Below are 25,503 nucleotides of genomic sequence, written 5' to 3'. Positions count from 1 at the left end.
TATTGTCCTCAAAGCGAGCAAAGAAGTTGTTTAGTCTGTCTGGGAGCAAGACATCGTGGTCCGCGACGGGGCTGGTTTTTCTTTTATAGTCCGTGATTGACTGTAGACCCTGCCACATACCTCTCGTGTCTGAGCCATTGATACGCTCCACACTCGCGATACCTTCTGATATAATGAGTTATTCCCCCATCCAACCCCTTCTGAGCTAGAGCATGGATTCCCAAACTTTTCCACTCGGGCCCCCCTTCCAGAATGATGGGAACATCCCGCGGCTCCCCCTGGGCGCATGCACCACGTCTATTTCTATGGGCACAAGCACTGTTCATGACACAAACTGTTCACACCCCTCTTGTTGGTGGAGAGAACATTGTGCAGCTTTAAAGCTTATTTCCTGCAATTCTACACATTTTGTTATGGGCTGCAGAGATGTTGCAATTTTAAAGCAAATTTTCTTAAATTCTACTATTTCCCATGTCTAATGTGTATTCATGTGATATTTGAGTGACTCATACATTACAATAGAATCTATGGGCTAGAAGACCTAGTTAAAAAACATTAGCTGACATGGTCTAGTTGTTCTGGACATTTCTGACAAGTTAAAAATGGTCTCTAATGTATGCAATGACAGACAGGACAAGAGGAAAACTACAATTACAACTTTCAAAAGTAAGTTGAAAGCTAGACTGAGTTCCTTTAAAACATTTAAAAGAAATCTGCCTGTCCTGACCCTGAGTCTGCCTGTCCTGACCCTGCGTCTGTCCTGTCCTGACCCTGAGTCTGCCTGTCCTGACCCTGCGTCTGTCCTGTCCTGACCCTGAGTCTGCTTGTCCTGACCCTGAGTCTGCTTGTCCTGACCCTGAGTCTGCCTGTCCTGACCCTGAGTCTGCCTGTCCTGACCCTGACCCTGAGCCTTTCCTGACCCTGCCTGTCCTGACCCTGAGTCTGCTTGTCCTGACCCAGAGTCTGCTTGTCCTGACCCAGAGTCTGCTTGTCCTGACCCAGAGTCTGCTTGTCCTGACCCAGAGTCTGCTTGTCCTACCCCAGAGTCTGCTTGTCCTGACCCAAAGTCTGCTTATCCTGACCCAGAGTCTGCCTGTCCTGACCCTGACCTGACCCTGAGTCTGCCTGTCCTGACCCTGAGTCTGCCTGTCCTGACCCTGAGTCTGCTTGCCGTTCTGTACCTGCCTGACTCTGGCCTGGATTACAAACCTCTGTCTGCCCTCGACCTGCCGTTTTCCTACCCCCGGTGTTATAATAAATATCTGAGATTCTAACTATCCGCCTCCTGTGTCTGCATCTGGCTCTTATCCTGAGCCATGATAGTACAAACTGGCCATGACTGACCCAGTAGACTTGGACCAGCCCCGCAATGCTGTCTCCTTTCAAGTGGCCACCATTGGAAGACACAAGGAGTTACTTCAAAACCTTACGGTAAGGACTCGAGACCTTGGCGGAATGCCATGACCACGCTTTCAATGCAGTGCTGGAGAAATTCCGCGGATGATCTACTAGGAAGCAAGTCACAATGGTAACCTCCAAGACTCTCAGTAACCCTGCTACCAGCGGCGCTTCTCCCCAGCCTACCCCGGCTTCCCGGGAACCCCGGTTACCTCCTCCAGAGCGCTACTCTGGAGATCCAGGAACCTGCCGGGAGTTTCTGTCCCAGTGTCGCTCATCGTCGAGCTGCTGCCCTCTTCATTTCCCTCGGATCGCTCAAATACATTGTACCTGATAACGCTGATGTCAGGGAGGACCCTCACCTGGGCGAGCCACCATTTGCCTCAGTCTGGATGAGCTCGTGGCAGAGGTAAAAAAGGTGTTAGATTCTCCGTTGTCCGTGAGAGAGGCTGCTAGGAAGCTACTTCAACTGCGCCAAGACTCCCACAGTATGGCAGACTACAAATTAGATTTTCGCACTTTGGCTGCCAAGAGTGCTTGGAACCCGGAATCACTGACCTCGACTCTCTCATAGCCTTGACTATATGGATTGATGGGTGGCTACGGGAACATAGGAGGGAGATGTCTGTTCCCGGTCACACTCGTTCGTCCACGGTTCCCACCTCGCCGCCTAGGAATCCCAGAAGTCCCTGGTGTCTACATTACCGGGAGAATCCGATGTCACCTGAGTTCCCTCTGGAATCACCAAGGGCTGTTGACTTGCCTCCTCCGGAGCCCATGCAATTGAGCAGGGCTAGATTGTCTCCTGCTGATACAGACAGCACCAAGAGCTGTCTGCATTGTGGAACTACAGGACATTACATATCTACCTGTCCAACAAAAGATCAGGCTCATCAGTAGGTATGAGTACGCTGGTGAACCGTACGTGGAGTTTCCAATCTCCCATTACTTGTACCCCTCTACATGCCATCCGGCTGTGGAGTGACCGGTCCAAATCTCTCCGGGTGATCATTGACTGGGGCCGACAAGACCTTTATGGCCACTACCCTGGTGTCGGAGCTGGGAATCTCCACACAACCCCTCTCCATTTCCATGGATGCCAGAGCGCTGGATGGGAGCTCATTTGGCAGAGTCACCCACAATACGGTTCCTATCAACCTGCAAGTGTCAGGTAATCACAGTGAGTCTATGCAGTTCCTGCTCATCGAATCTCCTCATGTAACTGTGGTTTTGGGGTTTTCATGGCTCCAGACGCACAAACACCTGATCGACTGGGCTACTGGATCTATCATGGGTTGGAGCCAGTTCTGCCACATGCATTGTCTGAAGTTGGCGCAGCCTGCCCCGGAACATCTTCCTGCGGGCTTGGGAAAAGCCTTCGATCTTTCCGCAGAGTACCAGGACTTCCTGGAGGTTTTCAACAAAGCCCGCGCCACATCTCTTCCTTCTCATCGACCCTATGATTGTGCTATTGACCTTCTCCTGGACACAACACCACCTTGGTGGCGGCTTTATTTCCCGTCGGATCTGGAGACGAAGACGACGGAGAGGTACATTGAGGAATCTCGTTGCAGAGAGTATTCGTCCATCTGCCTCCCCCGCCGGCACAGGGTTCTTCTTTGTGGAGATGAAGGACAAAATCCTGTGCCCGTGTATCGACAACCGGGGTCTTAATGACATCAAGGTTAAAAAACGTTCACCTGCAATCACTCATCTCCTCGGCTTTCGAGCCTCTCCAGGGGGCAACTATCTTCTTGACGTTGGACCTTCGGAACGCCTAGCATCTGGTACGGGAAGGAGACGAATGGAAGACAGACGTCAACATGGCTAGCGAGCACTATGAGTACATTGTGATGCCATTCGGACTGACCAACGCTCCTGTAGTGTTCCAGGCCCTGGTCAAAGATGTGCTCCGTGACATGTTGAACCGGTTCGTGTTTGTCTACCTCGACGGCATCCTGGCTCCCCCCCCCTCTTAGCACTCACCACTCCCAAGGTTCCGTTCATGTGGTCTCCAGCAGATGACCGGGCGTTCTCGGAGCTCTAGCATCGATTCACTACAGCTCCCATCTTAATCCATCAGGACCCGTCCCGTCAGTTCGTGCTGGAGGTCGACACCTCGGACTTTGAAGTGAGGGCCATCCTGTCCCAGCGTTCTACCCAGGACCAAAAGCTGCATCCCTGCGCTTTCCTTTCCTATCGTCTTAACCCTGCTGAGAACTACTCACGGTTAAGATGGCGTTGGAGGAGTGGAAGCACTGGTTAGAGGGGGCGGAACATCCATTCTTAGTGTGGACTGACTATAAGAACCTGGAATATCTCCGCACTGCCAAGCTCCTCAACTCAAGGCAGGCTCGAAGGGCCCTTATTATTCACTCGTTGTAATTTTACTATCTCCTACAGCCCTAGGCACAAGAATGTGAAGCCTGATACGCTCTCACGCCTGTATAGCCTCACTACTACACCGTCTGACCCGAGACCAGCCTCCCTGCCTCCCTGAAGTAATCTGGGGTATAGAGAGCCTGGTTCGTAAGGCGCAGCGTTCCCAGACAGACCCCGGGGGATGTTAGTCCTAGACTCTGCCCATTCCCCGGTCCTGGAATGGGCACATTCCTCTAGACCTACCTGCCATCCTGGCTCCTGTCGAACCCTGGCTTTCGTCCTAATTTGACCTGGATTACGAACCTCTGACTGCCCTCGACCTGCCCTTTGCCTGTCCCTTGTGTTATAATAAATATCTGAGATTCTAACTTTCCGCCTCCCGTGTCTGCAATTGAGTCTCATCCTGAGCTGTGATAGAGAGAAAGAGTGAAAGAGCGAGTGAGAAGGCGAGTGAGAGAGAGAATGTGTGAGAGACAGAGAGAGAGAGAGAAAGAGGGCAAATGAGAGAGAGAGTGTGTGAGAGAGAGAGCGAGAGAGAGTGAGCGAGAGATAGAAAGAGAGCGAGCGAGTGCGAGAGATATAGCGAGAGAGAGCAAGAGATTGTGAGAGATACAGAGAGAGAGCGAGAACAAGCGAGTGAGTGTGAGAGAAAGAGAGTGAGAGAGAAAGAGAACGAGAGAGAGACGGAGCGAGAGAAAGAGAGACCGCGCGTGAGAGAAAGCGAGGTAGAGAGAAAGACAAAGAGCGAGAGAAAGAGGTAGAGAGAGTGAGAGTGAGAGTGAGAGTGAGAGTGAGAGTGAAGGGTGAGAGTGAGTGAGTGAGTGAGTGAGTGAGAGAGAGAGAGGAGAGAGAGAGAGAGAGAGAGAGAGGTAGAGAGAGAGAGAGAGGTAGAGAGAGAGAGAGAGAGAGGCAGAGAGAGAGAGAGGTAGAGAGAGAGAGAGGTAGAGAGAGAGAGAGGTAGAGAGAGAGAGAGAGAGAGGTAGAGGTAGAGGTAGAGAGAGAGGTAGAGGTAGAGAGAGAGGTAGAGAGGTAGAGAGAGAGGTAGAGAGGTAGAGAGGTAGAGAGAGAGGTAGAGAGAGGTAGAGAGAGGTAGAGAGGTAGAGAGGTAGAGAGAGAGAGAGAGAGAGAGAGAGAGAGAGAGAGAGAGAGAGAGGTAGAGAGAGAGAGAGGTAGAGAGAGAGAGAGAGAGGTAGAGAGAGAGAGAGAGAGGTAGAGAGAGAGAGAGAGAGAGAGAGAGAGAGAGAGAGAGAGAGAGAGGAGAGAGAGAGAGAGAGAGAGAGGTGTAGAGAGAGGTAGAGAGGTAGAGGGAGGTAGAGAGAGGTAGAGAGGTAGAGGGAGGTAGAGAGAGAGAGAGAGGTAGAGAGAGAGAGAGGTAGAGAGAGAGAGAGAGGTAGAGAGAGGTAGAGAGGTAGAGGGAGGTAGAGAGAGAGAGAGGTAGAGAGAGGTAGAGAGAGAGAGAGAGGTAGAGAGAGAGAGAGAGGTAGAGAGAGAGAGAGAGAGAGGTGTAGAGAGAGGTAGAGAGGTAGAGGGAGGTAGAGAGAGGTAGAGAGGTAGAGGGAGGTAGAGAGAGAGAGAGGTAGAGAGAGAGAGAGAGAGGTAGAGAGAGAGAGAGAGGTAGAGAGAGGTAGAGAGGTAGAGAGAGAGAGAGGTAGAGAGAGGTAGAGAGAGAGAGGTAGAGAGAGAGAGAGAGGTAGAGAGAGAGAGAGAGATATGTGGTGTAGCTGTGATGTTCACCAATCCAGACTGCGTAAAATTGGCTTCAGGGACCAGCGAAGGATCAGGCTATATTTAGAAATCATCCTCACAATGTCTGTCTTTTTTTAACCAAAACAGTTAAGACTCTGCAGTGCACATCGGGTTTACACCAGAACATGTGGTCACACACACACAGACACACACACTTTCGATTGAGCAGTTGATAATCTTCTATTAAGAGATGAATTCATCCTTAATATCTTCCCCATTCTATCCTTTCTGTGACCATTTCATTTTATTTTGTGCTCCACTCTGAATGCAGTCCTCATCTAAGGAGATAAATTAAATGTTTAACTGAGGAGTAGGCCCTAATAGCAATCTATATCATGTTTGTAGCTCCAGGGAAGCCAAACCTTAGCAGAGAGATGCTTTAAACATTTAATATTTCTTTTGAATCACCCACCAAAGGTGTCCTATCATAATCTGATCCTGTTAAATGACGGATCCCTCTCCTCTGCCTGATAATGGTGCATTGTATAGGCTAGAATCCATCTGTTCCATAGGATTACACACTTCCACTCTGACACACAGACAATCACAGGCCGCTGTATGATAGAGAGAGGGAGAGAGAGGGGACTTCTCATTTCCACTCCTGTCATTGGACATAGCCGTTCTAATTATTGGCTTAAGCAAAACCCCTTGCTTGCTCTGCAGTGGTCTGTCACAGTGATCTGCTCCTGCCTGCCACACGCCTGTGCCAAGACACACACACACACCACACACACACACACTTCATAGGTCTCTTGTGGGAGTGTGAATGTCTGAATCCTAATGAAACTGCTATTTTAAGTCGAATGACCTGCAGATCAATGAAGCCAATAGCATTAACCTCCATACATTAACCTCCATACATTAACCTCCATACAACGCAGAGCAGGCTGGGCAGGCGGGAGTCACGCCTTTAATTAATGGCATGCAGATCTCAAACTGCTTACTCCACTTGTATGTCCCCACCACAGGCAGAGGACCGATTCATGCTATAGTATGCTACCTGCTCTTTCAGAAGTCCACACTCACTCAACCAGCTGACAATCGTACATGTTCAGCACTACAGAGGAGCCTAATTTGCCTTGTCAAGTGCTAATGGTATAAATGTAGGTTGTCTTGTTTTCTGCCCCGGTGCTTGGCGAGGGCTGGGAGCTGCTGGGAGCTGCTGCGAGGAGGCCCAGCGCTGGTTTTAATGCTCTGGTTAAAAATGAGCTGTTGGACGAGGGAAGCGGGAGGAATATAATCCCGTTATAACATCACCAGCCTGGGCGGCGGGCATACGGCAAGGAGATGGCTGCCTGTCATTCTGGTTAGCACACAACAGGCTAATCAGAACCAGAGAGCCTTTGGCCAGCTCAGGCTTTATAGCCACGGCTACGCTAATGCTTCTTTAAACCCTAACGCTAACTGCGCTAATGCTAATCCCAGCTACGGTGAAGCCAGAAGCAACCACACTCAACTATAGTACAGTACTATGGCCCCCATTACACTGCTCTGCTCTCCCATCATGCCCTGCTCTGTTCTGTTCTGTTCCAGTCTACAGCCCACTGTTCTGTTTATTAACACTGGTCCGGCCTTATCATCTCCCTTTCTTACCTCGCCTTAATCCCCTTTAGAATTTTCACCAACTTTAATTAGTTTGTGTCTGGACAAACTATTAATCCTCCGCCTTGCTGGTTTAAAATGGAGCATCTATCCACCGGGGCCGGCAAAGCCTTTTACACTACATGCCTTCTAGACCTTGATGTCACGTGGACAGGACACCGGCACCAGCGCTGATGATGTTTAGAGACTGAAACGATCACTGAAATGAGACCGAAATGGCCATTGAAATGAGAGACTGAAACGATCACTGAAATGAGACCAAAATGGCCATTGAAATGAGAGACTGAAACGATCACTGAAATGAGACCGAAATGGCCATTGAAATGAGAGACTGAAACGGTCCTCTGGTGAACATCTGAAATGACTAGTAATGCAGTGGGTTTGTGATTCAGCTCCAACAGGCTAGGCTAGCCTCCAGTTGTTCTCTTTGATGCCTGAGGCTGCTAGAGTGACCTTTGACCTTCTGGTAATTGCTTCTGTGAACTCACTTTACCCCTGATCTGACAACAAATCACTGCCTCAAGAGGTGTGCCCTGACAGTCTCCTGCAGTCCCTGATTGGACCAGCTCGTCAGCCTACATATTGATCAGGAACTAAAGCCCGCCAGAGGGAAAGATTCTGAAAAGGTCTAGCTAAGGGACTGATGCCTTTCAGAGACAATCATCTCTCATAGAGCTGATATATTTCAGAAGCTTGGTAGTGTAGGATAGGACAACTGCATCTACTGTGCCACAGTACAAATTATGACATTTATTTTTCATCTAAAGCTTTGCTCCACCTGTGATCCAGCTGTCCCCTTGGTCCTTCTGTCCTGTCCTCTGTCGATTACGGTGAAGACAGCAGCAGCCACCCACCTCTTCCCTGGAGACCCTATGTGTCACCATGTGTGTCAAGTTGTCACTGGGTCAGCTCTTTACAGTTAGATTGATACAGCTACCCAGCTAACAGTTCTAGCAAGAGAGACGTTTTTGTTATGTTACCCGTAATGTTCCCCTGAGGTTTGAGTGTCCAGTTTTTCGATAGTTAGGGGAACATTCTATGTATGTTGACAAAAACTTCCAGAGAACCTATTTAGCATGTTTTGGCATTAAAATTAGGAAAGACGTTTTTAGAACGTCACCTGATGGTTACACATCACTCCTTGTTACTGTTGCCGAGCCCATCAAGGCCCTGATTGGTGAACCACTGATCCATTCACAGCTCTTTTTGTCTGTTGGCAAGGTTAAGGACACCCCCACACGCACAAACAGTGCGTTCAACGTACAGCATTTTGAACTTTCATATTTGACACACATGATTACTTTGTGCATGATTATTTATACAGTAATGATTATTCAACATGTCCTCACCTAGGATTTGAACACATCTTGATGAACAAAATTTGGATCTTCCTGCTACGCCAACATGTCTGTGTCAACGACTGGTTTTACCCGTATTGCTGCACTTTGCACTTAAATCTCAGCTCTGTTGAAAGTACACTCAAGAAACTATTGGATTTATCATAGTGATTCAGGAGAAGCATTAAAACAGAATAATACGCTCCACCAACATTAAACAACTATACAGAAAACTCTCAAATGACTGAAAAAAGGCCATCACTGATAAGAGAATAGTCACATTAACTGATAACTGACAGACGTGGTGGCGTAGCGGGACGATCGGAACGCCGTCAACCAAGAGATTGTGAGTTCTGCCTTGTGGAAAGAAGAGAAACCATAGAAGGTTCTCCTTCATCATTGGTAGCTCCTGTGGGACAATAATAAATACAGCTACCAGTGAGGGGCCATTTTCTTGCTGATGTGGTCAGTGTGCTAAATTTAGTCATAATAGACCAGTCAGGTTTTTCTAATGGTAGACTAGGCCAAGTCTTGCCTGCCCCCATCACAGTCCCACTATGGAGTAGCCTGCGTGGAATAGAGGATTTCATGACAAGGGGCAGTAGCCTATATAGTCTATATGTAGCTTATATGTCGGCAGTTAGCCTGGCAGGAAGGAGCGCTTGTTCAGTAAATGAAAGGTCGCTGGATCGAATCCCCGAGCTGACAAGGTAAAAATCTGTCGTTCTGCCCGAGCAAGGCAATTAACGCAATGTTCCCCAGGCGCCGATGACGTGGATGTTGATTAAGATAGCCCCCCCCCACCCCTCTCTGATCCAGAGGGGTTGGGTTCAATGCGGAAGACATTTCAGTTGAATGCATTCAGTTGTAAAACTGACTAGGTATCCCCTTTTACCTTTTTATGTCAGTATGGCCACTATTAAAACAAAATCTAAATTTGACCCCCACCCAAATGTAAAGGCACTTATTCTGAAATATTCGAATTTCCCGTCTCTGTATGAAGAGGTCATTGTCATCAGCACAGTTTGACACACATAACCACAATTATGGAGGATTATCTTTGGATAGAAATTGTTTTTACAGGGCATGGTAGTGCATTTCTGTATCTAAAACAATCCAATCGCTGCTGTAATCTGTAATCCAAACATCCTGAATCGATACATAATCCCACACCTACATGAAAGAGGTCATGTGATCCTTTGAGCCATTACTTTGATGAGAGAGAGAGAGAGAGAACCGTTGTATAAATAACAACTGGGTCATTAACATCAGTCATGACATGAACAAACGACTTAAATCAGCCAAATTAAATCTTTACAGATAATCACTTAAGTACCCTTTCAAGCCTGGCTTGATACAATCACCCTACAGTTAATCACTACATCTAATTTGAGTCAAATCCACACTTACATACTCTCAAATCTCATTGGCACTGTGTGAGCATTTCAATATCTGGGAATGAGTAACGAGGACAAGCAACGAGGCGGTGTTTTCACTCTTGGTCCTTTCTTTAAATGAGGATTAAAACGTGCCAATCCCTTTGAACGCAAATGAAAGCAGAGGCAGTTGATGTGGCCAATTTAGATGTGTACCAAGGGAGCAACGGCAGACCATGATGTCAGGGGTACGGATGAATAGAGAATAGAGAGAAGGAGAAAGAGAGGGAATGAGGCAGAGAGTGAGGTGAGAGAGAGGGCGTACGTAGTACAGTAGTACGTGGACAATGGGATTAGGAGAGGAGTCGGACACCCTCTATAATTACTGCTGTAGTACAGCAAATGGCAATCAGAGCCCAGGCATGATTCAGTCCAGCGGTGGCCCAGAAACCCAGCGTTATACAAACCCATTCACCTCATAAAACCACAGCTTTCAGGATTAGCCTGGCTGACGCATCATAACAGCCAGGTATTTAAGGGATTTTAAAGGCAGGTCACTGATCCCAGCCACGCAATGATGAAATGCCAGAGGAACTAGATTTAGTACTGTTTTTTGACATCATTGTTTTGGGGATGACACGCACTGTGTGGTAAGGCCTTGTACCCTTGGATGGTTACTGGAATTAATTGACTGAAACCAACCAGGTCAGTCACAGCAGCTTTCCAGTATGAACAAAAACTCCAGGAAATGGTAATGACAAATCACTTCACCAAAGGATCATGCCATTTTGCCTTGGGTGCCCCCCCACCCCTCTTTTACGCTGCTGCAACTCTCTGTTTATCATATATGCATAGTCACTTTAACTACACATTCATGTACATACTACCTCAATTGACCCGACCAACCAGTGCCCCCGCACATTGACTAACCGGGCTATCTGCATTATGTCCCGCCACCCACCAACCCCTCTTTTTACGCTACTGTTACTCTCTGTTCATCATATATGCATATTCACTTTAACCATATCTACATACTACCTCAATCAGCCTGACTAACCGGTATCTGTATGTAGCCTTGCTACTGTTATTTTTCACAGTCTTTTTACTGTTGTTTTTATTTCTTTACTTACCTATTGTTCACCTAATACCTTTTATGCACTGTTGGTTAGAGCCTGTAAGTAAGCATTTCACTGTAAGGTCTACACCGGTTGTATTCGGTGCACGTGACAAATAAACTTTGATTTTATTTTATTAACCACATGAGACAACACACAAGTTTACATGCCTTGGGCATATATTTGGGTGCTGAATGGTATTGCAGGCCTCTGAGGGCTGAGGACAAAGCAGGACGCAGACAGAGACAGACAGACAGGGCCAACAAGAAAGCACCAATAGCAGTGCCTCGCCAGCCAAAGAGGCTGTCCGTCAGTGCCCACACTGCCCGGTCATGGCGGGCAGATCGAGGAGCTGGAGAGACAGAGCCCAGAACATCCCCAAACATCTCAGGGCGGCGCGGGTCTCTGATGAGCGGCGGCGAGCCAGCCTTCTTAGGGCAGTGCAGCCGGATCTGCGTCAGCACCGTGAAAACTGACAGGGCACACCGCCCGGTGCTGCCGACACATCTCCTTTGTCTATACTCTGGAAAATGTTATCAGTGTTAACACGAAATGATAATTAAAAATTGAACTCGTAAATATACTAAATGCATGTGCTACTACTACTGTACTAACTACAAGTATATGTTTCAATGTATTTCATTGGGTTACATACTCAATGTCAAATGTGCTGTGCAGAACCAAATCATTGTGAAGTGAAGACATGAGGAGACGTTGTATGGGGATCCAGCCGGGTTCATTCAGAGACAGAGTCAATTTGTAAGTCGCTCTGGATAAGAGCGTCTGCTAAATGACTTAAATGTAAATGTATACCCTCTTACCCATCATTCAAACTCCAACAGCTCCAGTTAAGACCGTCCCACTTACGTCTGAGGTTTTCCACAGCACACACGTTAAAACGTTTGGACACACCTACTCAATCAAGGGTTTTTCTTTATTTTTACTATTTTCTACATTGTAGAATAATAGTGAAGACATCAAAACTATGAAATAACACATATGGAATCATGTAGTAACCAAAAAAGTGTGAAACAAATCAAAATATATTTTAGATTTGAGATTCTTCATAGTAGCCACCCTTTGCCTTGATGACAGCTTTGAACCCAGCTTTGGCATTCTCTCAACCAGCTTCATGAGGTAGCCACCTGGAATGCATTTCAATTCACAGGTGTGCCTTGTCAAAAGTAAATTTTTGCATTTCAAATCAAATCAAAATCTATTTGTCAAGTGCGCCGAATACAACAGGTGTACAGTGAAATGCTTACTTACAGGCTCTAACCAATAGTGCAAAAAGGTGTTAAGTGAACAATAGGTAAGCAAAGAAATAAAACAGTAAAAAGACAGGCTATTAACAGTAGCGAGGCTATAAAAGTAGCGAGGCTACATACAGACACCGGTTAGTCAGGCTGATTGAGGTAGTATGTACATGTAGATATGGTTAAAGTGACTATGCATATACACTGCTCAAAAAAATAAAGGGGACACTTAAACAACACAATGTAACTCCAAGTCAATCACACTTCTGTGAAATCAAACTGTCCACTTAGGAAGCAACACTGATTGACAATAAATTTCACATGCTGTTGTGCAAATGGAATAGACAACAGGTGGAAATTATAGGCAATTAGCAAGACACCCCCAATAAAGGAGTGGTTCTGCAGGTGGTGACCACAGACCACTTCTCAGTTCCTATGCTTCCTGGCTGATGTTTTGGTCACTTTTGAATGCTGGCGGTGCTTTCACTTTAGTGGTAGCATGAGACGGAGTCTACAACCCACACAAGTGGCTCAGGTAGTGCAGCTCATCCAGGATGGCACATCAATGCGAGCTGTGGCAAGAAGGTTTGCTGTGTCTGTCAGCGTAGTGTCCAGAGCATGGAGGCGCTACCAGGAGACAGGCCAGTACATCAGGAGACGTGGAGGAGGCCGTAGGAGGGCAACAACCCAGCAGCAGGACCGCTACCTCCGCCTTTGTGCAAGGAGGAGCACTGCCAGAGCCCTGCAAAATGACCTCCAGCAGGCCACAAATGTGCATATGTCTGCTCAAACGGTCAGAAACAGACTCCATGAGGGTGGTATGAGGGCCCGACGTCCACAGGTGGGGGTTGTGCTTACAGCCCAACACCGTGCAGGACGTTTGGCATTTGCCAGAGAACACCAAGATTGGCAAATTCGCCACTGGCGCCCTGTGCTCTTCACAGATGAAAGCAGGTTCACACTGAGCACATGAGCACATGTGACAGACGTGACAGAGTCTGGAGACGCCACGGAGAACGTTCTGCTGCCTGCAACATCCTCCAGCATGACCGGTTTGGCGGTGGGTCAGTCATGGTGTGGGGTGGGGTGGCAATTCTTTGGGGGGCCGCACAGCCCTCCATGTGCTCGCCAGAGGTAGCCTGACTGCCATTAGGTACCGAGATGAGATCCTCAGACCCCTTGTGAGACCATATGCTGGTGCGGTTGGCCCTGGGTTCCTCCTAATGCAAGACAATGCTAGACCTCATGTGCCTGGAGTGTGTCAGCAGTTCCTGCAAGAGGAAGGCATTGATGCTATGCACTGGCTCGCCCGTTCCCCAGACCTGAATCCAATTGAGCACATCTGGGACATCATGTCTCGCTCCATCCACCAACGCCATGTTGCACCACAGACTGTCCAGGAGTTGGCGGATGCTTTAGTCCAGGTCTGGGAGGAGATCCCTCAGGAGACCATCCGCCACCTCATCAGGAGCATGCCCAGGTGTTGTAGGGAGGTCATACAGGCACGTGGAGGCCACACACACTACTGAGCCTCATTTTGACTTGTTTTAAGGACATTACATCAAAGTTGTATCAGCCTGTAGTGTGGTTTTCCACTTTAATTTTGAGTGTGACTCCAAATCCAGACCTCCATGGGTTGATAAATTTGATTTCCATTGATAATTTTTGTGTGATTTTGTTGTCAGCACATTCAACTATGTAAAGAAAAAAGTATTTAATAAGAATATTTAATTCATTCAGATCTAGGATGTGTTATTTTAGTGTTCCCTTAATTTTTTTGAGCAGTGTATGATGAACAGAGAGTAGCAGTAGCGTATGTATGATGAACAGAGAGTAGCAGTAGCGTAAAAGAGGGGTTGGTGGGTGGTGGGACACAATGCAGATAGCCCGGTTAGCCAATGTAAAAAGAGGGTTTGGGGGGGGGGGGGGGGCACACTATGCAAATAGTCCGGGTAGCCATTTGATTACCTGTTCAGGAGTCTTATGGCTTGGTGGTAAAAACTGTTGAGAAGCCTTTTTGTCCTAAACTTGGAACTACGGTACCGCTTGCCATGCGGTAGTAGAGAGAACAGTCTATGACTGGGGTGGCTGGGGTCTTTGACAATTTTTAGGGCCTTCCTCTGACACCGCCTGGTGTAGAGGTCCTGGATGGCAGGCAGCTTAGCACCAGTGATGTACTGGGCCATACGCACTACCCTCTGTAGTGCCTTGCGGACAGAGGCCGAGCAATTGCCGTACCAGGCAGTGATGCAACCAGTCAGGATGCTCTTGATGTTGCAGCTGTAGAACCTTTTGAGAATCTTAGGACCCATGCCAACTCTTTTCAGTTTCCTGAGGGGGAATAGGCTTTGTCGTGCCCTCTTCACGACTGTCTTGGTGTGTTTGGACCATTCTAGTTTGTTGTTGTTGTGGACACCGAGGAACTTGAAGCTCTCAACCTGCTCCACTACAGCCCCGTCGATGAGAATGGGGGCGTGCTCGGTCCTCCTTTTCCTGTAGTCCCCAATCATCTCCTTAGACTTGGCTACGTTGAGGGATAGGTTGTTATTCTGGCACCACACGGCCAGGTCTCTGACCTCCTCCCTACAGGCTGTCTCATCGTTGTCTGTGATCAGGCCTACCACTGTTGTGTCGTCTGCAAACTTAATGATGGTGTTGGAGTCGTGTCCGGCCATGCAGTCGTGGGTGAACAGGGAGTACAGGACGGGACTATGCATGCACCCCTGTGGAGCTCCAGTGTTGAGGATCAGCGTGGCAGATGTGTTGCTACCTACCCTCACCACCTGGGGGCGGCACGTCAGGAAGTCCAGGATCCAGTTGCAGAGGGAGGTGTTTAGTCCCAGGATCCTTAGCTTTGAGCCAATCAGTTGTGTTGTGACAAGGTAGGGGTAGTATACAGAAGACAGTCCTATTTGATAAAAGACCAAGTCCATATTATGGCAAGAATAGCTCAAATAAGCAAAGAAAAATGACAGTCCATCATTACGGAAAATGTCAAGAACTTTTAAAGTTTCTTCAAGTGCAGTCACAAAAATCAGCAAGGGCTATGATGAAACTGGCTCTCATGAGGACCGCCACAGGAAGGGAAGACCCAGAGTTCTCTCTGCTGCAGAGTTCATTAGAGTTAACTGCACCTCAGATTGCAGCCCAAATAAATGCTTCAGAGTGTTCAAGTAACAGACACATCTCAAAATCAACTGTTCAGAGGAGACTGTGTGAATCAGGTCTTCATGGTCGAATTGCTGCAAAGAAACCACTACTAAAGGACACCAATAATAAGAAGAGACTTGCTTGGCCAAAAAACACAAGCATTAGATGGACATTAGACCGGTGGAAATCTGTCCCTTGGTCTGATGAGTCCAAATGATCTCTGCATGTGTGGTTCTCACCGTGAAGCATGGAGGAGGAGGAGGAGGTGTGATGGTGCTTTGCTGGTGACGCTGTCAGTGATTTATTTAGAATTCAAGGCAGACTTAACCAGCATGGCTACCACAGAATTCTGCAGCAATACACAATCCCATCTGGTTTGCACTTAGTGGGAATATCATTTGTTTTTCAACAGGACAATGACCCAAAACACACTTCCAAGCTGTGGAAGGGCTATTTGACCAAGAAGGAGAATGATGGTGTTGTAACCTGATTGAGATGGTTTGGGATGAGTTGGACTGCTGAGTGAAGGAAAAGCAGCCAACAAGTGCTCAGCATATGCGGGAACTCCTTCAAGACTGTAGGAAAAGCATTCCTCATGAAACTGGTTGAGAGAAAACCAAGAGTGTGCAATCTAGGCAAAGGGTGGCTACTATGAAGAACCTAATATCTAAAATATATTTTGATTTTCTTTAACACTTTTTTGGTTACTACATGATTCAATATGTGTTATTTCATAGTTTATGTCTTCACTATTATTCTACAATGTAGAAAATAGTAAAAAATAAATGAAAACCCTTGAATGAGTCGGTGTGTCCCAACTTTTGACTGGTACTGTATGTGCTACTACTACGATTGCAGGGTAAAGAAGTACAGTACTTTAGGAGTGAGTGATAAACAGTCACCTCCAAAATGATTGGCACCCTTGATAAAGGGGATGAGGGAACAAGACGGTCTAAAAAATATATATCAAATACTGAGCTATATAGTATGCTACATTTTCTTAAAAATAAAATTTGTTTATACTAATACAATTCCTCAGAGAAAGAGACTTTGTTTAACAAGTAATATACAGTTGAAATCGGAAATTTACATACACTTAGGTTGGAGGCATTAAAACAAATTTTTCAACCACGCCACAAATGTCTTGTCAACAAACTATAGATTTGGTAAGTTGGATAGGACATCTACTTTGTGCATGACACAAGTAATTTCTCCAACAATTGTTTACAGACAGATTATTTCACTGTATCACAATTTCAGTGGGTCAGAAGTTTACATACACTAAGCTGACTGTGCCTTTAAACAGCTTGGAAAATTCCAGAAATGATGTCATGTCTATAGAAGCTTCTGATAGGCTAATTTGTATCAATTGGAGGTGTACCTGTGGATGTTTTTCAAGGCCTAGCTTCAAACTCAGTGCCTCTTTGCTTGACATCATGGGAAATTCTAAAGAAATCAGCCAAGACCTCAGAAAAAAAATGTAGGCCTCCACAAGTCTGGTTCATCCTTGGGAGCAATTTCCAAATGCCTGAAGGTACCACGTTCATCTGTACAAACAATGGTACCCAAGTATAAACACCATGGGACCACGCAGCCGTCGTACCGCTCAGGAAAGAGACGCCTTCTGTCTCCTCGGGGATGAACGCACTTTGGTGCGAAAAGTGCAAATCAATCCCAGAACAACAGCAAAGGACCTTGTGAATATGCTGGAGGAAATAGTTACAAAAGTATCTATATCCACAGTAAAACGAGCTCTATATCGACATAACCTGAAAGGATGCTCAGCAAGGAAGAAGCCACTGCTCCAAAACCGCCATAAAAAAGCCAGACTACGGTTTGCAACTGCACATGTGGACAAAGATCGTACTTTTTGGAGAAATGTCCTCTAGTCTGATGAAACAAAAAAATAACTTTTAGGCCATAATGTCCATCGTTATGTTTGGAGGAAAAAGGGGGAGACTTGCAAGTCGAAGAACACCATACCAACCGTAAAGCACAGGGTTGGCAGCGTCATGTTGTGGGGGTGCTTTGCTGCAGGTGGGACTGGTGCACTTCACAAAATAGATGGCATCATGAGATAGGAAAGTGTTGTGGATATATTGAAGCAACATCTCAAGACATCAGTCAGGAAGTTAAAGCTTGGTCGTAAATGGATCTTCCAAATGGACAATGACCCCAAGCATACATCCAAATTGTGGCAAAATGGCTTAAGGACAACAAAGTCAAGGTATTGGAGTGGCCATCATAAAGCCCTGACCTCAATCCTATAGAAAATTTGTGGGCAGAACTAAAAAAGCATGTGAAAGAAAGGAGGCCTACAAACCTGACTCAGTTACACCAGCTCTGTCAGGAGGAATAGGCCAAAATTCACCCAACTTATTGTGGGAAGCTTGTGGAAGGCTACCTGAAACGTTTGACCCAAGTTGAACAATTTAAAGGCAATGCTACCAAATACTAATTGGGTGTATGTAAACTTCTGACCAACTGGGAATGTGATGAAATAAATAAAAGCTGAAATAAATCTCTACTATTATTCTGACATTTCACATTCTTAAAATAAAGTGGTGATCCTAGCAACTAAGACTTTTTACTAGGATTAAATGTCAGGAATTGTGAAACACTTTAGCCTAATACATTTAACCTCAGTTTATGTAAACTTCCGACTTCAACTCTATATATTTTGCTTTTTTTGCCTTACATTTTTTTATGAGATTGGAGAACACATTGGGAGGAATCATAGACCATTCCTCCATACAGAATATTTCAAGATCCTCCATATCCTTAAATCTGCTCTTGTGGACTGCCCTCTTCAAATCAAACCACAGGTTTCCAATGGGGTTCGAGTCCGAAGACTGAGATGGCCATTGCAAAATATTGATTTTGTGGTCAAATAACCATTTCTTTGTGGATTTTGATGTGTGCTTGGGGTCATTGTATTGTTGGTAGATCCACTTGCAGCCAAGTTTCAACATCCTGGCAACCAGGTTTTTCTCTAAAATGTCCTGGTACTTGGTCAAGTTCATGATGATGTTGACCTTAACAAGGCCCCCAGGACCAGTGGAAGCAAAACAGCCAGGTTATTTTCTGCATATGCTTCCTTCTTTCGTCCCCAAACCCATAACACCCGGTTCCAATCCAAGTGTGTTTAGCAAACTCCAGGCATTTACATCTGTTGGTTGCTCTAAATGAAGTATTTTTTTCTGCCAACCCTTCCGAGGAGCCTATTGGCATGGAGGTTGCGTCCAATTGTATATTTGGAGACTTGGGGATCCCAAGATGCGACCAAGTTCTGTAATTCTCCAACTGTGGCCCTTGGATGCATCCTTTTCAAGCAAGTTTACCACTTTTCCCATGGTTTTAAACTCCTTCATTATTCCCCTAATAGCGGTAATTGGTACATTTATTTTTTGCGTGTTACCTCGTTTTTATACCCAAGTGAAACAAGAAGCCATGCAAGGCCACAATAGTTCCTTCAAAAGAAAATTCCACCCAAAAACAATATTTTGGTATTTGTTTCATTAGTCCATTGCTGACATAAGCAAAACATTTTGGGACTGTCATCAATCAAGTTTAAGATATGCAACTTTTTAAATACAGAAATCATCCTCATATGATGCATTTTTTTACTTTTTTTATTGAATGTTTAATGCAGATTGAAATTTGTTTGACTTTGACGCGAGTCGTTTAAAAAAATGTATTACTTCTTAAACAAAATCTCTTTCTCAGAGCACTTTTCTAAGCCTACAGCTCAGCATTGGTATTATTTATTTTATAGTCTTTTTTTGTTCATCTTTGTCAACTTAGGTGACTATGATCAAGGCTATTTGAGTATTTTGATAAAATGCTATACTGTACGTATACTGTACTAAAGGATCACTTCTCAGTGCCTGGTTGGTGATTTAGCTCCATGACATTCCCCAAACGCAGTGCTGAGTTAATAACATAACCCCATCATGGTGATTTGGTGTAAAAGACGACAAGACCCTTTAGGCACTATTCTAATCTCCTCCATTGTCTTTTCCTGGAATCGACCCCATCCTATTTAAAGTGGGCTTCCGAGAGAGCCAGCCAGCTACTAGATCAAAAGACGGTAATGATAGTGTAGGCAGTGTGTTGTTTAGCCAGAGTTTAGCACAGGTGTCACAGTAGTGCAGGGAAGAGCTGGCTCCTTTGTGATTCATAAAGCAGTGACTCCAAACTCCCATTCCCTTGGATATTTATTGATTGGCCAATGTGGCTGGTCGGATAACTTAATATGGCGGCAAATATGCAAGACTTATGCCTTCCACTCGGCATGGATAGGCCGTTCCAGAGGCAGGCATGAATCCACTGTCTGACTCTGACAAACACAACCCAAGAGGTCTGTCTATAAAAATGCAGGCCCCAAAGAGCCTGGGAGAGAGAAAGTACTATGTTACACTTTGATGAGTGCTTTATGGAGAAGAATACAACTTTCATTGTCCATTATGAATTGGAACTTGGGCTTTTTGCTGTATTAGGCTATTCCCAAACCCACAACACATCCAATCCCAAGAGACTTTGTCAGAAGACCAGAAAAGAGGGTCAAAGGTCATTGATTTCCCAGGCTCTGGGATGCTATGGTTAAGGCCGGGATATAGCGGCTATGTCATGGGGCTTTGACGCACCAATTCAGGCTAACAAAATTATTTGCTTGCCTTGATACTGGAAGGCAGCTGTATCCCTGCCTCCCTGCCTGAGACTGTTTGCTCTCTGCCGTTCTGTAATCACATGTGCTAGAACAGGATGTGCTCCAATCATATGAAGAGGTGAAGCATGGCCTTTCACTGAGTGAGCCAACGCACAGAGAATGGATATCATTTCTTTCATGGGGGCTCGATTTAATCCGTAGTGCTGAAGATCTGCGCGATTGAAATTGAAATGCAATGTTCCCGCATTTGCAGACACTGCATTCACGGTAAACGTTGCATATGTGGGCTCAATCGTGAATGACTTTTACATTTCGGTCGCGCTATAACGCGGTTCTTAAACGCTGCGGATTGAATCGAGCCCTTAAGAAACACCAAGAGTCAAAGCTTTTGGTGACATGTGCTAACACGTTGTCCCACTGTTACGCAAGCATAGGGATTAATCTAAGGCTGGAACTTCATTTCATTATTTCCAGGGTTTAAATCCCTTCCTTCAATGCCATATTGTTCTTAAAAAGAGCAGTGGAATTGATCCAAAGCTTAACTCCAAAGACAGTTAATAAAAAGTGATGGTCATATGGACAACTACTGACATCTCTACCATATGGACAACTACTGACATCTCTACCATATGGACAACTATTGACATCTCTAAAACCTAGTGCTATATGCCTAGTAGATCGTTCACTCATCCTCTGTAAGTGCTGGTTAGTGTCTGAGGCTAAACTAAAATTAAGTTAATTAAAACCTGAATTAATCTAAGCACCTCTGATGCATAATGGGATTCAACACAGACCTAGGCGTCTGGAAAGTGCAGTGGTAACTTGAGGTGAAAACATCTCAATGAGTGAAAGCATGCACAAGTCAACTGCATTAGCCTGCAAGTCCAATTTACCCTGGCAAATAATAAAGCAATGCTCAGAACAAAAAAAAAGGAACAAAATAATTTGAGGACAAAGAAAAAGATCCATGCTCTGGAGCTGGAGAAATTTCACAAAATAACATGTTTGGAATATAGTCTATTAGACATGCATTGAAACCAACAATATGTGATGTCAACAGATTGAAACGTATATCTGTTTAGGTTGAATAGCCCAGTATTTACCAAATACGGGAGGAAACATGACAACCAGGGAAGGTAGTGGTTATAATTCAAATATAATATTTGCTGTAATCATAATACAATTTGAATATGCAGATAATCAAAACAAACATTCCTTTCAATGGAGTCAAAGGCTATTGATAGATTCAAAATAGCCTACTAATATAAAGCAGACTAATCCTGAATAAATTATTTTGTAATTGGATATGACTCCACATTGACTGCCTCTTTGTCAGTTTCCAGCTGTTAGAGATTCTGATTTGATGGGATGCCTTGCCATTGATTGCCTCAATTGACAAAATACGCAATCAATCAAAACAAAGGGATAAAAGCCTGTGCGTGCCATCGGGAGAAATGTCGCACACAACCTCGATGTAGAGCGCGCACAGATTTATCTCGTAGAGGTTTCTCTGGCAACCCTGCCCCCCCTTTGTCTCCATGGCAATGGTTCGCCAGTTTACATCCCGACGAACCGATGCTTTTCTAGAGACATGCAGAGGCAATTTTTCACGCATTAAGTCATTAGCGCACGAGCTACCAAAACAAATGGTGTGCCCACGTCATTACTTGGCATGGAACACCCCTGTGTATGATTAGGATGTGATGTTGAGAGCTTGGCAAAAGCAAACCCGCGTAAAAGGTGCAAGAAAGAACAACAGGGGGACATTTCAACTGGATGTCAGTGACATTGTAGTTCACTGCCATCACGTTAAAGCGACAGCACGACCATTCATGTAGGTTGACCAATGCTCATTGAAATGCACTAGACTGTTTTATTTTTGTTGTGGTTTTTGGTTTTATATGAATGGATTATTATTTGCAGATATTTATTGTTTAAATAATGAAACCAATAAATAGTATACAGTATGTGCGTAATAATTAGGTTATAACATGTGCTAAGTGTAGATGGCTACAGGCCGGGTCTAAAACGTGACCAGCTAGACACATCTCGGGTGTTATGACGCGCCATTCAGTAGCTGGTCTAACTATTGTATTCAGAAATCTCAAAGGGCGAGCGGAGGATGTGTGGGAGATGAATGAGCGCACGGTCGCTTTAAACCAGTGATTTAGGGGCAGCAATCTGTGCATTGCAAGGCTCGATTCTTACCCTTGGAAGCATCCTTATCTTCTTTTGGCTTCGCCACTTTTCCGCTCATAGATCCCAGTTTGGACGTGTAATTCCCGATTTAGACAAGAATGGAAATACGTTCAATCGCTTGCAGACAGTTTCTTCAATGAAATCCTTTCCAAAGCTACCAGGTGCTGAGATAAGGGTTCTGTTAGACAATTAGAAAACAGGGCAATTAGTCTTTTTAAGATTCCGTTTTGATGAAACAAGTTTTATCAAGAGAGGACCACAAACAAAGCAAACCTGTGATGCTATTATGATTCCATGTATGGCGCAGGCTATCAATGGATGTATCCAGTTATTGATACATTCTAATCACATAGCCTACACAATTGAGTTCACAAAAGCGCATCTGGAAAATTGGAAAAGAAACGTCGTTGTATCCATGGACCATTACCATCGTAAAAGCGTTTGAATACTATATTTTCTTACCTTATCTCCTCCACGTTTTCTGCTACATCAATGCACATTGATAAAGAAAAACGCTTCCAACCGGAATACCGCTATGCTGCATGCGAAAATAACCACCTCGTCGGCTGTGACAAAGGAACTGACCAAAAAACTACGAACATAAATGCAAGGCTTCAAAGCGCGTGTCAGTCGACGTCAGAGAAAAACGGAAAGGGCATCAAATTAAGATTACCTCTAATGAGCAATCGTCTACACATCGAGTACCCGCAAATTCCATCCACTACAACTGACGAAACCTGGCTTTCTAGAAGCCTATAGTGACTATTCTATTCAACACGAGCTCTTCTAAGGCATCTAACACGCGGGCAAATAGCACACAGATCAACAGGATCCACAAAGTGAGCGCTGTATTCCATCACTAACACATATGCACAGTCGATTATATTAAGTTTAGCTCTATGCGTTTTATAAAAGCAATGCATTTAGGGCATGGAAATCAATTGTTTAAAGTCCGCTTCGATCCACCGTTGCACTAAACGCGCGCGTTGGAGTAGCGGTGTTGACCTGCCCGAGGCGTCAAATAGCCTACTGTAGAATCAAGAAGAGCGGCCGGGCAGCAGATTAAGCCACATTGACAAGAACCATCTATTCATTTGTTTGCTTGTTGTATGCTAGTGTTTACTTATAAAACAGTCTGAAGGAAACCAATAGCCAAAATAAGCGAGTTGTTTTTTAGCCTACACATAGCCTAACCAACTTTCACGATATAAATACATGACAGTATGGTTAGCCACATGCTATTGGAATCATGTCAAATTAGAAACAATTCAGTGTCTAAGAAAGTAAATAAGCTTTGGCGAAACGTGTTTATTTAGGCTAGAACTTTACACACAAGTGCCAATTACCGAAACAACAGCCCGCAACAGACGCTCTTCGTGTAAAATATCGTTGACATACATTGTCACAGACCAGCCAATTAAGCTGATAACTTACAGTATTAGATGTCTAGTCAAAAGTAGTCCAAGCATATAGCCCATAAGTAGGAGTCCACGGAAAGTGGAGCAAGTCTCCAGTCACTAAAATAAATAACTCACCTTGATGCGCGAGATGGCGAAGCAGAAACTGTTGTATCGACAACGAATGTCAGAGCACTTGCCCACACAATATGTCTGAAGTGAATGCGTAAATGAAGTGAATGCGTAAACATTCACCCAAAGTATCAGATGTTAACGGATAAATAAATAGGAAAGGCTGCATGCAAGATATTGCTTCAATAGGTTATTCCGTTTCAAAATTGGTGCCTTTAAAAACCTTTACGTTTTGCTGCGCTGACATATACACAGGGGAAGGCAAACATTAGCCAATAGGCCTAGTGTACATGTCGATATCTGGGAGAAATACTGTTTTAGGAGAGATGGCAATGCACGCATAATTATTATAATTGGCTGCACCTTTATTCGAATTAACATGTTTGAGTCCTGTGAAGTTATAATTACCTTTAGTTGTCTAGTTGGTCGTTGATTAATTTGATCAATCATATAGCAGCAGGTGCAACGGAAAAAAAATTACAATCACAATCAATAAAAAAAATAGTAGACAAATAGACCTACACAAACAACTTCGGGAAGCACATATTTTACACAACACAAAAGTGAATGGGCACTCGTTGGTACAAATCCCCCAAGCAACGGAACGCTCTAGGCTGAAAGCCCTCATTACGAATGTATACATCCACAATATATATATATATTCGCAAGACCGTGGATTAACTAACGGAATTATGGAAATACATGTTTGTTATGGCTGGTGTATGTACACAGTCGTCAACCCTCACATTCCTGTCACTGGGCCAATTACCCCGCGCAAACATTTCAGCATGCTATCACAATGCCAAAATAAATGTTATTGTGGCTGTCTAAAATTTGAAATGTTTGATTTCATAACAAAGATTACATGCACTGATACGGTATACATTGAGTTTATTAGACTATGTTGCTTGTTTTTAATGTTTAAGATTTGCAAACAACTCAACAGCACCTCATGTATGATTATCCCATTAGGGTTTATAAAACATTTTTAAAAAAGGTAGTCTTACTACCTATAGCTGTAATCACGATACAATCTACCTGCCAAAATAATTAGGCTGTAATTAGGCCTTCGTAATTTAAGTGAAATTTTGTTATAAAGTGGGAGTGTTTTGTCTTGAATTAGATGAGAACAGTCATCATGCAGAAACTGCGCCCTTACCTTATTCTGAGAGTGAATTATAGCCTTGGCGGTGGAAGATGAGAAAATCAACATAGAAACAGTTAAGGTCAGCGTTCACACCTCATTTAACACGTGTAAAATGTGCATTCAGTCCTCCTAGACAGACGACCAATGTGTGTTAATCAAATCGAAAGCTCCCGAACTGTTCAATAAACAAACCGAGCAACATTGCCTCGTAACACTAACTTGTCCCGCTCTAGCGTGTGTCAAGACGTAGAACTACGAAGTACGGTCCTAGGTCGACCCCTGCATGCGTTGTGTCACATCACCTGGCCCGGCAGAAATAAAGGCTGCGGTTGACGGTTACAGGATCTATACAGGTTTTTTTTGTGTGTGGAAACTGGACACCTTTCAGCTTTATTTTCTCATCCTCAAGTCTGTCAAGTTATTTAAAGTACTACCAACTGTAGATGCCGACATGAGCTTCCCTTCTGCCTCCTGGAAGGGAAGAATAGCTCTAACTGGCCAATATAGACCCTGCGAAATTTCAATGATGGAATATATGCATTTTCCCACACATCATTCTTTCATCATTACATTGTTTTTAGTTGACATCTAAAGTAA

The 25,503-nt window shown here is 44.8% G+C and overlaps 1 protein-coding gene across 5 annotated transcripts in view; it reads right to left on the bottom strand.

The window, feature by feature from the left end:
* The window catches only part of LOC139581301 (fibroblast growth factor 13-like), a 189,358-nt gene extending 164,169 nt beyond the window's left edge, over nt 1-25,189 (bottom strand). The window contains exons 1-2 of one of the 5 annotated variants that reach the window (XM_071410901.1): nt 24,919-25,189; nt 22,240-22,408 (exon numbers count right to left, since the gene is read on the bottom strand). In XM_071410901.1, coding sequence (XP_071267002.1) covers nt 22,240-22,288 — 49 coding nt within the window. In that variant the 5' untranslated portion in view covers nt 22,289-22,408; nt 24,919-25,189. Of the gene's footprint in view, nt 1-22,239; nt 22,409-22,692; nt 23,223-23,664; nt 23,745-23,765; nt 24,035-24,918 lie in introns of those variants that run through there. The other 4 variants (XM_071410902.1, XM_071410903.1, XM_071410905.1 and 1 more) reach the window with 4 other exon arrangements.
* Between the last annotated feature and the right edge of the window lie 314 nt (nt 25,190-25,503).

Source organism: Salvelinus alpinus, chromosome 7, assembly GCF_045679555.1.
Source record: "Salvelinus alpinus chromosome 7, SLU_Salpinus.1, whole genome shotgun sequence".
Taxonomy (NCBI): Eukaryota; Metazoa; Chordata; class Actinopteri; order Salmoniformes; family Salmonidae; genus Salvelinus; species Salvelinus alpinus.
This window is presented reverse-complemented; position numbering and strand designations above follow the sequence as displayed.